The sequence below is a fragment of the Anoplopoma fimbria genome, chromosome 6, assembly GCF_027596085.1.
Source record: "Anoplopoma fimbria isolate UVic2021 breed Golden Eagle Sablefish chromosome 6, Afim_UVic_2022, whole genome shotgun sequence".
Lineage (NCBI taxonomy): Eukaryota > Metazoa > Chordata > Actinopteri > Perciformes > Anoplopomatidae > Anoplopoma > Anoplopoma fimbria.
In genome coordinates this window covers 4275728-4288731 of record NC_072454.1, presented here as the reverse complement: position 1 = coordinate 4288731, position 13004 = coordinate 4275728, and the positions used below count along the sequence as shown (strand labels likewise).

At 34.8% G+C, this 13004-nt stretch overlaps 2 protein-coding genes across 2 annotated transcripts in view; one reads left to right on the top strand and one right to left on the bottom strand.

Annotated features, from left to right (window-relative positions):
- Window positions 1-4405, bottom strand: part of rbm45 (RNA binding motif protein 45) — a 10179-nt gene extending 5774 nt beyond the window's left edge. Inside the window, exon 1 of the mRNA XM_054600378.1 lies at window positions 4077-4405. Coding sequence (XP_054456353.1) covers window positions 4077-4361 — 285 coding nt within the window. The 5' untranslated portion in view covers window positions 4362-4405. The remainder of the gene's footprint in view (window positions 1-4076) is intronic.
- Window positions 4406-8347: 3942 nt separating this feature from the next.
- On the top strand, window positions 8348-12213 carry LOC129092227 (cytochrome c). The gene is made up of 3 exons (XM_054600081.1): window positions 8348-8441; window positions 10382-10556; window positions 10939-12213. Exons 2-3 carry the CDS (start codon window positions 10388-10390, stop codon window positions 11082-11084), a joined length of 315 nt encoding a protein of 104 aa, XP_054456056.1. The 5' UTR covers window positions 8348-8441; window positions 10382-10387; the 3' UTR covers window positions 11085-12213.
- Window positions 12214-13004: the final 791 nt, after the last annotated feature.

Here is a 13004-nt window from a genome sequence, read left to right as displayed (position 1 = left end):
AATCAAGAGAATCAGCATCAGTCACTAAAATACACTGGAGTAAGGTTTGTGTGGTCTGAGTATATATATCCTTGAGATGTGTAAGCCACTCCCCCTAGCAGTTAAGAGGACAATTGACCTATTGAAGCTAAAGCACACCTCTCAAAGCAGTTCCTGATTAAAGGCACAGGAGCATCAAACACAACAGAGCATCAAACACTTCCTGATTAGAGAATGTCAGAACAGTAGAATCAAGAGAATCAGCATCAGTCACTAACCCTTTTTTAAGCAGGCTTGGTACAGTTTAAGATCAATTTTAAGAAAGCAGAGAACAATATACTTAGTCTATCCTAGCAGAATCAAGTAGTTCAGTATCCCTCCAGAGTCAAAATACACTGGAGTAAGGTTTGTGTGGTCTGAGTATATATATCCTTGAGATGTGTAAGCCACTCCCCCTAGCAGTTAAGAGGACAATTGACCTATTGAAGCTAAAGCACACCTCTCAAAGCAGTTCCTGATTAAAGGCACAGGAGCATCAAACACAACAGAGCATCAAACACTTCCTGATTAGAGAATGTCAGAACAGTAGAATCAAGAGAATCAGCATCAGTCACTAACCCTTTTTTAAGCAGGCTTGGTACAGTTTAAGATCAATTTTAAGAAAGCAGAGAACAATATACTTAGTCTATCCTAGCAGAATCAAGTAGTTCAGTATCCCTCCAGAGTCAAAATACACTGGAGTAAGGTTTGTGTGGTCTGAGTATATATATCCTTGAGATGTGTAAGCCACTCCCCCTAGCAGTTAAGAGGACAATTGACCTATTGAAGCTAAAGCACACCTCTCAAAGCAGTTCCTGATTAAAGGCACAGGAGCATCAAACACAACAGAGCATCAAACACTTCCTGATTAGAGAATGTCAGAACAGTAGAATCAAGAGAATCAGCATCAGTCACTAACCCTTTTTTAAGCAGGCTTGGTACAGTTTAAGATCAATTTTAAGAAAGCAGAGAACAATATACTTAGTCTATCCTAGCAGAATCAAGTAGTTCAGTATCCCTCCAGAGTCAAAATACACTGGAGTAAGGTTTGTGTGGTCTGAGTATATATATCCTTGAGATGTGTAAGCCACTCCCCCTAGCAGTTAAGAGGACAATTGACCTATTGAAGCTAAAGCACACCTCTCAAAGCAGTTCCTGATTAAAGGCACAGGAGCATCAAACACAACAGAGCATCAAACACTTCCTGATTAGAGAATGTCAGAACAGTAGAATCAAGAGAATCAGCATCAGTCACTAACCCTTTTTTAAGCAGGCTTGGTACAGTTTAAGATCAATTTTAAGAAAGCAGAGAACAATATACTTAGTCTATCCTAGCAGAATCAAGTAGTTCAGTATCCCTCCAGAGTCAAAATACACTGGAGTAAGGTTTGTGTGGTCTGAGTATATATATCCTTGAGATGTGTAAGCCACTCCCCCTAGCAGTTAAGAGGACAATTGACCTATTGAAGCTAAAGCACACCTCTCAAAGCAGTTCCTGATTAAAGGCACAGGAGCATCAAACACAACAGAGCATCAAACACTTCCTGATTAGAGAATGTCAGAACAGTAGAATCAAGAGAATCAGCATCAGTCACTAACCCTTTTTTAAGCAGGCTTGGTACAGTTTAAGATCAATTTTAAGAAAGCAGAGAACAATATACTTAGTCTATCCTAGCAGAATCAAGTAGTTCAGTATCCCTCCAGAGTCAAAATACACTGGAGTAAGGTTTGTGTGGTCTGAGTATATATATCCTTGAGATGTGTAAGCCACTCCCCCTAGCAGTTAAGAGGACAATTGACCTATTGAAGCTAAAGCACACCTCTCAAAGCAGTTCCTGATTAAAGGCACAGGAGCATCAAACACAACAGAGCATCAAACACTTCCTGATTAGAGAATGTCAGAACAGTAGAATCAAGAGAATCAGCATCAGTCACTAACCCTTTTTTAAGCAGGCTTGGTACAGTTTAAGATCAATTTTAAGAAAGCAGAGAACAATATACTTAGTCTATCCTAGCAGAATCAAGTAGTTCAGTATCCCTCCAGAGTCAAAATACACTGGAGTAAGGTTTGTGTGGTCTGAGTATATATATCCTTGAGATGTGTAAGCCACTCCCCCTAGCAGTTAAGAGGACAATTGACCTATTGAAGCTAAAGCACTTTCTGCTGCAAAAGACGTTTCAGCCTTAAAATACCCCAAAAGTGTCTTTTCTGGACAGGAATTCATACTTTACATGAGTTTCTTCAAGTAAGGGCCTCTGGACTCATAATAACAAGTTTCCTTTGTGTTTTCATGAAAACATGATACTTTCATCACTTTTAGATGCATTTCCGCTTTTTTGCTCACAAAAGTCGCTTCAGCCTGAAAATACCCCAAAAGTGTCTTTTCTGACAGGAATTCATACTTTACATGAGTTTCTTCCAAGTAAGGGCCTCTGGACTATAATAACAAGTTTCTTGTGTTTTCATGAAAACATGATACTTTCATCACTTTTAGATGCATTTACAGCTTTTCTGCTGCAAAGACGTTTCAGCCTTAAAATACCCCAAAAGTAATCTTTTCTGACAGGAAAATACTTTACATGAGTTTCTCCAAGTAAGGGCCTCTGGACTCATAATAACAAGTTTCCTTGTGTTTTCATGAAAATATGATACTTTCATCACTTTTAGATGCATTTACAGCTTTTCTGCTGCCAAAAGACGTTTCAGCCTTTAAAATACCCCAAAAGTGTCTTTTCTGACAGGGAAACCATACTTTACATGAGTTTCTTCAAGTAAGGGCCTCTGGACTAATAATAAATAAGTTTCCTTTGTGTTTTTATGAAAACATGATACTTTCATCACTTTTTGCAGTGAAATGAGTCATTTCTCCATCACACACATGTGGAGCCTCGCCAAACTTTAGACACGCCCACGTTTGTTCAGCAACCAATCAAATGAGAGCTGCTTCATTTAACTCAATCACTTGTAACTGCTCCAATATTCAGTTCCGCCAGGTCACAACAGACGCTGACGTCATGAAAAATATAATTAGCATATTTTAAACTTAAATATTATATATTTTTTATAACTAATTATGTGTTTATTTCCTGATTCCACGGGGAATAGAGTTTGTATGTGTGATGATTTAAAAACGTTAGTGCCCTGACTTCATCAACCACTCCAACTGATTCTAACGACGTGGCCGTTGACATTACCTTCATCAAATACATGTGGATATTTCGCGCCCAAACTGTAGACACGCCCACTTTTTTAAGCAACCAATCAAATGAGAGCTGCTTCATTTAGCTCAACTAACTTGTAACTGCTCCAATATTCAGTTCCGCCAGGTCACGCTGACGTCATGAAAAATATAATTAGCATATTTTAAACTTAAATATTATATTTTTTTATAACTAATTATGTGTTTATTTCCTGATTCCACGGGGAATAGTGTTTGTATGTGTGATAATTAAAAAAAAAATAAAAAATGGATAAAACGTTAGTGCCCTGACGTCAACAACCAACTGATTCTAACGACGTTGACGTTACCTTCATCACATACATGTGGATATTTCGCGCCCAAGGATTAGACACGCCCACTTTTCTTTAAGCAACCAATCAAATGAGAGCTTTAACTCAATCACTCTTGTAACGCCAGCTACGTCACGAAAAATTAAATTAGCATATTTAAAATTATTATTAATTATTTTTTGTATAACTTAATTATGTGTTTATTTCCTGATTCCACGGGGAATAGTGTTTGTATGTGTGATAATTAAAAAAATAAATAAAAAAGAAATCACATACATGTGGATATTTCGCGCCCTTTAGACACGCCCACTTTTTTTAAGCAACCAATCAAATGAGAGCTTTAACTCAATCACTCTTGTAACGCCGCTACGTCACAACACAGACGTCACGAACTGTGTTTTTTTTTTTATAACTAATTATGTTTATTTCTTGATCCCACGGGGAACAGTGTTTATATGTGTGATAATTAAAAAAAACAAAAAAAACGTTAGTGCCCTGACGTCACTAACGACGTGGCCGTTGACGTGGACGTGGCCGTTGACGTTACCTTCACGGGCTTGGTCCCGTCCATCAGCACCTTGCCGTGCATCTCCTCCATGGCCAGGCAGGCCTGCGATGACTTCGCGAACTTGACGTAAGCGATGCCTTTGGACTCCTTCGTCTGCTTGTCTTTGACCACCCACACCCCGTGGATGTCCCCGTACACGGAGAAATGCTCCCGGAGCTCATCCTCCGTGATGGACCGGCTCGTCACCACGAACAGCCGGCTGTTGGGAGGCTCGTCGAGGTTCTCCGTCTGCTTCGTGCTGCTGTTCGTCGGGTAGTCCTCCATCTTGTTTCTCTGCGCGGCGCCGCTGCTGCTGCCTTCAAGTGCGCCTCGGAAAATCCTACTTCTTCCGGAACCGTGGCAATCACAAATAAAAAAAATAAATAAAAAAAAAAAAAAGCAGTCACATTAAAACTACATTTATTACTATTGTCTTTTATTGATTCATGACTCCATATATATATATATATATAGTAATATCATATATTTATACTGATTTTTTTCCATTAGTCATGTTGACCATGATTTGCTTAATGAGGTAATTAACTAAGTGTAAGGAGTTAGTTGTGTAAATTCCCAGGTTCGTGAAGGTATCAGTAGAGCAGAAGATGGAGAACGTTTACTGCCATCTACCGTACGGGAGGTGGAACTGCACGCAATCGACAGCTGGAAATCTCGCGATATCACGAGTGAAGTCGATAATCTCGCGTACATGTTTAATTAATAAATATGTTTAATAAATAAACATATTGTTTATATGTTTAATTAATAAATATCTCATGTTTAATAAATAAATATGTTTAATAAATAAACATATTGTTTATATGTTTATTTAATAAATATAGCATGTTTAATTAATAAATATGTTTAATAAATAAACATGTTGTTTATATGTTTAATAAATATATCATGTTTAATAAATAAATATGTTTAATAAATAAACATATTGTTTATATGTTTGTTTATTTAATAAATATCTCATGTTTAATAAATAAATATGTTTAATAAATAAACATATTGTTTATATGTTTATTTAATAAATATCTCATGTTTAATAAATAAATATGTTTAATAAATAAACATATTGTTTATATGTTTATTTAATAAATATATACTGATTTTTTTCCATTAGTCATGTTGACCATGAGTTGCTTAATGAGGTAATTAACTAAGTGTAGGGAGTTAGTTGTGTAAATTCCCAGGTTCGGGAAGGTATCAGTAGAGCAGAAGATGGAGAACGTTTACTGCCATCTACCGTACGCAGTGGAACACAATGAAGGTATCAGTAGAGCAGAAGATGGAGAACGTTTACTGCCATCTACCGTACGGGAGGTGGAACTGCACGCAATCGACAGCTGGAAATCTCGCGATATCACGAGTGAAGTCGAGAATCTCGATATCACGAGTGAAGTCGAGAATTAATCTTGCGTACAAATCTTGCAATCTTACAAATCTATTGCAGGTTATTTTACAATATATTAAGAAAGAAAATATATTAAGAAAGAAAAATATTCGTAATAGTCCTAATGTTTAATAAATATAATATATATGTTTATTTAATAAATATCTCATGTTTAATAAATAAATATGTTTAATAAATAAACATATTGTTTATATGTTTATTTAATAAATATCTCATGTTTAATTAATAAATATGTTTAATAAATAAACATATTGTTTATGTTTATTTAATAAATATATTGTTTAATTATTTAATAAATATATTGTTTATGTTTAATTAATAAATATTGTTTAATAAATAAACATATTTTAATAAATAAACAAATTGTTTATGTTTATTTAATAAATATAATGTTTAATAAATATCTCAACTGTTGTTTATGTTTATTTAATAAATATCTTATTTAACAGTGTGCTTTATATGCCTATTGCAGGTTATTTTACAATAGATTCAGAAAGAAAAATAGTCATCATAAGCCTAATGTAATAATAAAGTAATATACTCTGTGTCTTTGTCAACATGAACAATATGAATGTACAACTATATTATATGTATGTGCTTGATTATGTATATTCAACATTGACTCAAACATGTAACACAGCAGTCAGCTGATGTCATATTGCGTCAGAGGCTTGTGACTGACGTAGGGTCGGGCTGAGGATCCCAGGAATGATCTATAACTGTGCCACCATATGTCCTGTGTGTGAAGTACAGAATGACCTTTGTTAAGGACACATGTTTGGCCTATAATAGCGTGTGGCCTAAACCAATATAGATATACTATAAATATAGTTATCTATACAGGTATACACTAATTCCCTTCATCTGTGTATTTAGACTTTGTGAATGCTTTAGAAATGTGCTTTGTGTATGAACTTTTGCTTTACTATAACACTATTCTTATTATCATTGTGATAAAATTTCTCTTCTTGCTTTTGAAAGTTAGTTACAGTTTTCTTAAGTTTTTTTTATGTGAGTTAATTAGTGCATTCCTGAGCCTTCCACTTAGCACTTATTGTAATCGTATTAGTTTGTTGCACTTATTGTAATCGTATTAGTTTGTTGCACTTATTGTACTCGTATTAGTTTGTTTCTGTACTTTTGCTCTGGTTTATGCTCTTAGATGCTTGTTTAAGAAAGGAGATGCACTTATGACTTCTGGTGACTAGTAGTTCTCTTGAATACCTATGTTGAATACACTTATTGTAAGTCGCTTTGGATAAAAGCGTCTGCTAAATGACTGTAATGTAATGTAATGTAATAATTATAGTTATAGTATTGCACAAGCTGAAGTTGAAGTTATTTTATTGTTGTTTTTTATTCATGCCAACCCAGTATATAGTGTCCCTGATTTTTCATTTGCATAGTGAAAAAATGTTTTTTACCTTTTATTGGTGAAATCAGACGCATAACACATTCATACTACAACTGTATTCGTAGTAATTTGCTTCTGCACTATGGTTTATGCTTGTAGATGCTTGTTTAAGAAAGGAGATGCACTTATGACTTCTAGTGAATAGTAGTTCTCTTGAATACCTATGTTGAATACACTTATTGTAAGTCGTTTTGGGTAAAAGCGTCTGCTAAATGACGTAATGTAATGTAATATTGAAGATAATTTACCCACCCTATAATATCTTATATAGTGTCTGAAAGCATCACCATCATATCCAGAACATATTATATCCTATAGAGCCAAAACCTGAGGATATAATTGGAAAACTAAAAGTTCTGTATAGCTGAAATGTTATTATTATATTCCTTTATTGATCCCCATGGGGAAATTCAAGTGTTGCAGCAGCTCAACTACACAGACACAGACAATAAATACACATACTATACAACAAAAAAAGATAGAACAGAAATGTATTTATATATGAAACTTAATTCTGTTCATAATGACAGTAAATAAATATACATACTACATTTTATTATATATAGGCTATGGATCTCCTTATAAGGATACTCCAGCAGGTGCTTTTTGCTCAAGAAAGGAAGCTGAGGAATGCGACAAGAACCTTGTCCGTGTCCCAACATACATGTATAGCCTCCTTCAAGGACCCTTGTCTCACCTCCTACGACAACAGCGACACATTTAAACCAAAATATTCCCAAGAAAGAAAAATATTCGTAATAGTCCTAATAAATATAAATATATATGTTTATTTAATAAATATCTCATGTCTAATAAATAAATATCTCATGTTTAATAAATATAAATATATATGTTTATTTAATAAATATCTCATGTTTAATAAATAAATATGTTTAATAAATAAACATATTGTTTATATGTTTATTTAATAAATATCTCATGTTTAATAAATATCTCATGTTTAATAAATAATATGTTTAATAAATATCTCATGTTTAATAAATAAATATCTCATGTTTAATAAATAAATATCTCATGTTTAATAAATAAATATGTTTAATAAATAAATATCTCATGTTTAATAAATAAATATGTTTAATAAATAAATATCTCATGTTTAATAAATAAATATGTTTAATAAATATCTCATGTTTAATAAATAAATATGTTTAATAAATAAACATATTGTTTATATTAATTAATTAATTATATATTTTTAAAAATTACTCTTTTATTAATGCGTGATTTAAGCTTTTTGTCCCCAAAAATCAAGCGATTTATGAGTAAATGTAAAGATGTGAAGCACGGTAAGGAAACCTCTATTCGTTGATATAAAGAAATGGGACGCGGCCGGATTGAAGGGGTTTACGTCAGGGTGTCAACGTGAGTCACGTAATGAATGCGTGATGACGTCAGAAGCCGGTGCCTCTAAAGTGAAGTGACCTTCTTTACGTCCGCCAGAAGAGAACCGCGCACCGGCCGAGAGATCTCCTTCTTCCTCCTCTCCTGCAGATAATTTAACACAAAGGTAATTATTATTTATTTAATATTAAGCATTTACATCACATATGTATATTAGGCATGAGATAGCATCATTCAGAACGCAGCAGAAGAGAGGAATAAGAGAAATAGCGGGTTTTAGGCGTAGATGTCTTACGTAAGTTACGTAAGGTTTCTTACGTAAGCGCTGAGGGTGGATATTTACGCTATTTGCGTAAAGCAGAAACAGGCTAATAAAGCTAGCCTGTGGCCATTTAATATCGGATTAAAATGCTGTTGTGTGTTTATTTAAACCCCCACATGCATGTCTGGTGGAGCCAGTAACGGTGGGCAGGTGACCTCCACAGTGAAGCATCCTTGACCCCCCCAGGATAACCTTGTGGGCAGGCTAGCAGGCTAAGCTAACAATCCACATGGAAGCTACTTTCGTTTTGTGTGTGTGAGTGTGTGTGTGTGTGTGAGTGTGTGTGTGTGAGTGTGTGTGTGTGTGTGTGTGTGTGTGTGTGTGTGTGTGTGTGAGAGAGTGTGAGTGTGTCCTTGATGAGGTGAAGGGTGACAGGCATCCATGTTAGAGGCTGTCTGGTTATGTGGCATTTATATATATAATATATATATATATATATATATATATATATATAATATTTATATATATATATAGTAACTGAAATATTATATATATACAGATAGAAACTACTATAACTATTGTATTGCAGAGGTTTTTAGTGTCATTATGCACATATATGCATATATATAAATATATATATATATATATATATATATATATATATATATATATATATATATATTTATATATATATATATATATGTATATAGTAACTGAAATATTATATATACAGACAGAAACTATTATAACTATTGTACTATATTATATTACATATATATATATATATATATATATATAAATATATATATATACTGTGCATAATGACACTAAAAACCTCTGCAATACAATAGTTATAGTAGTTTCTGTCTGTATATATAATATTTCAGTTACTATATATATTATATATACATAATATATATATATATTTTATATATATAAATATATATACTGTGCATAATGAAACTAAAAACCTCTGCAATACAATAGTTATAATAGTTTCTGTCTGTATATATAATATTTCAGTTACTGTGGATTCTTTACTTTTTTTTTTATTGCTCATTTGCTTATTTATAATATTTATTTTTGATCTTGTTTTTTTACTATGTCTCTTGTTTGCACTATCCTCTATGCTGCTGTAATCCTGTAAATTTCCCCGCTGCGGGACTAATAAAGGATTATCTTATTTTATCTTATCTTATCTTATCTTATCTTAATGTCCCTTAACCTTAGGTAAAGATCAGCTGACAGCTGGGTCACGTCAGGACAACCAAACTGGTTCAACTTTATAAATGTCTATTCCTGTGACATTTATAGTCTTTATTTCTACATATTTGAAGCGTCCAATGATTGTGGACAAATATAGAGCTTATTGAAAGTGTATAAGATAGTTATTAATGTGTTTTAAATGCTTCCCCAGGAAGAGAGGAACTGTTTATTCCACAAAGACTAGCAGCTTTTTTCTAGTGAAGTAACCCGAGCTGAGAGCTGAGGCGTCCAGTGCTTCGGGCTGACTGAGGCTCTGACGTAGCAGGAGGCTGGTTTGGAGCCGTTTCATGTTAGATTTCCTTGGAATGACCTCGGCACGGTGCCTATAAAGTGTAGAAAGCGGTGCTACAGTTCCAGAAAAAAGTTTCCACCTTAAACGACCTTCACAAGATGGCGCCAGTCAGACTTGTGCAGTCAATGAGTCCATGAATAGGAGACTCCCAGTTGTATTTATAGATCTGAATTCCCACATTAGTGTTGAGAATGTGACACACTTTCATAACTATACATCCGACTTATTTTTTTCCTTTTCTGTCTGGCTTCAATTTGTGTGTTTTTTTTTTTTTTTTTTTCTGCAGCTGACTATGGGCGACATTGCAAAAGGAAAGAAGGCTTTTGTCCAGAAGTGTGCCCAGTGCCACACAGTAGAGGAGGGGGGCAAGCACAAGGTGGGCCCCAACCTCTGGGGTCTGTTCGGACGCAAGACCGGGCAGGCGGACGGCTACTCATACACGGACGCCAACAAGAGCAAAGGTCAGTTCACAAGTGGTTAAATGAGGCTTTTATTTAACGCTCTACCTCGGGATGTAGAGTCAGTGAATCATTGTCTGATGAAATCAAGATATTTAAAACATTATTTGTAATAATGTTACATAACTAACAACTGTGGAACATCTTTAAAATGCAACTAGAATTAAGCATTTATAATTAAATGTACTTTTTTGTGGGTAAATGTGTCATAACTAGTAACATTAGCAGTTTCTTTAACGATTTAAACATTTTAATTATTCCCTTTTTAGTTGAACTTTAGCCACTGATACCTTGTCTCTTATCCTTCTATCCTGGAGGTCAGATTTCACCTCACTTGTCCTTCTGTTAATCCCGCTTTTCATCACTGATCATCTGTCTTTTCCAGGTATTGTGTGGGGCGAGGGCACCTTGATGGAGTACCTGGAGAACCCCAAGAAGTACATTCCTGGAACCAAAATGATCTTCGCTGGCATCAAAAAGAAGGGAGAGCGCCAGGACCTCATTGCATACCTTAAATCTGCAACATCATGAAGTGGTCATTAAATCCAGAATATTTAATGTCATATTTTATTATTTTTTATCATTAGGCTTACACATGCTTAATATACTGTTTTTATGTTTAGTCATTTGCACTCAAGGTTAATTTATGTCGTCAAAGGTTTTTGAAAAGTGAGTTCACAGCTAATGTCACTTTAAGGTCGTTCAAATGGCCAAACATAAAACTACAGTCTGTTTCATTTTTGTTTTGTGGATCTGTACTGTAATGAAAAAAACTAATCCCATTATCTTATTATTTCTATCATTATTCGGTTGCCTGACCTGCCACGCATTCTGTTTTTCATGACACACATGTCTGGTACTTCCTGCTTGCAGAGCCATCCGTCATTGATTTAACTTTCAAATGTATAACTAAAAAGAAAGTAACTAATATCAGATACATCAGAGTGAAACAGGGTGTCAATCTGGATCTTTGGTGGTTAAATGGTGCCGACTCTTAATCTACCCCCAGCTTTCATGCCAACTGGAGTTTCTAACCTTTAGAAGATGTGACAGTGGGAATTTTCTACACTCGCTTTCTCCTGTCCTTATATGTTGTTGGTCAGAAACTACCACTTGCCATGGATGCTCAAAACCGTGTTGCATTCAAGGACCTGTAACAGAGCCTGATCCGTTACTGAAGCAGCCCCTCTGAGCTCCTGTTTTTAACCCCCCAACAGTCATCAGACTCAGCACAAGTTGTTGTTTTTCTTCTTAAATAGTGCTCGGAGTGACACTCTGATAACTGCCTCTTAACAGCTAAGAATTGTGGGTTATAAGCATTTGTGAATGCCTTTAAAACCACCACCATGCTGAGATCCCACCAGTGTGAAATCAGCTGGCATACGATCAAAATGCCGAACTACGTTACTGTACGAAATAGAGGTACTATCTGAACTCAAGGAAGATTTTGTTATTTACCTGGTTTCACAGGCCTGAAAGAGAGTCGTTTTAACTTATTTTACTGTAATCTGTCAGACTGCATCTGTGAGATGTTTCGATGGGGCTGCTTGCTGTCAATGTACACAGCAATACACTGTATGCACATGAACAACAATATAATGCTATGTCGTTGGTTGTGGACAGGGTGGATGAAGACTTAATTAAAAAGAAAATGTCCAGAAACGTACACGTTTGGTTGTCTCCTTATTGAAATGTGTTTGGGTTTTTTTTTTTAAGTGGTAACAGTGATTTAAAAAGTGTTAAAAAATAAAAATCAGGATCTGATATTACAATTATTCTTGCTTTTGAGTGGTGTAAACTTCAGTCAAGAGTATTTTTCCAGTTGTTTCTGCAGCTGTTGAAGTTTAACAGATGCTTGTATTTGGGAATAACGACGTAAAATATTCTTTCACTTTGTGGAAAGACACATAAGCTAAAAGAAGGTCAGGAAAACTAGTAAAAAAAAACATTATATTGGTGAAGAATAAAACAGTGAATTCCCTACAAATTAAATTTAAATAACTTTTTTTTAACATTTATCTACTTAAACTTTTATCTTTATTCAATTATTCTCTTAAGTCAAAACACTCTGACCTTAACTGTAATCTCAACAGACTGGGTTTGTTAATCTCCAGACTGGCTGGTCCTGATTCTGCAGGCAGAAGCAAATCTGATCCTTTAATTACTGTTTAAACAAGAAAAGAAACCTCTGGAGTCGTAACTGTCTCCGGTTTGAAAAGCTTAGAGCTACAATTTATGAACGTGACATGTTATTTCCTGCATGTGTAAAGTCAATAAGTCACAGTCATGAGAGCCACACCTGTGTCATACAGCGAGTATGTTATATAATGTGTTATATAATCCTTCACTACTCGTGACTTCTTTCTAGGAACTGAGCCAGCTGAGGGCGTCTGAGTGCACGTCTCCCCTCGATCAAAGCTCAGTTTACAGCAGAGACATCCGGACAATCTG

Bases quoted from the DNA above. Each gene is read 5' to 3' on its own strand.
- LOC129092227 (XM_054600081.1), top strand. From the start codon at position 10,388: ATGGGCGACATTGCAAAAGGAAAGAAGGCTTTTGTCCAGAAGTGTGCC. The intron at 10,557-10,938 runs GTCAGTTCACAA...TGTCTTTTCCAG, and splicing joins GGACGCCAACAAGAGCAAAG to GTATTGTGTGGGGCGAGGGC.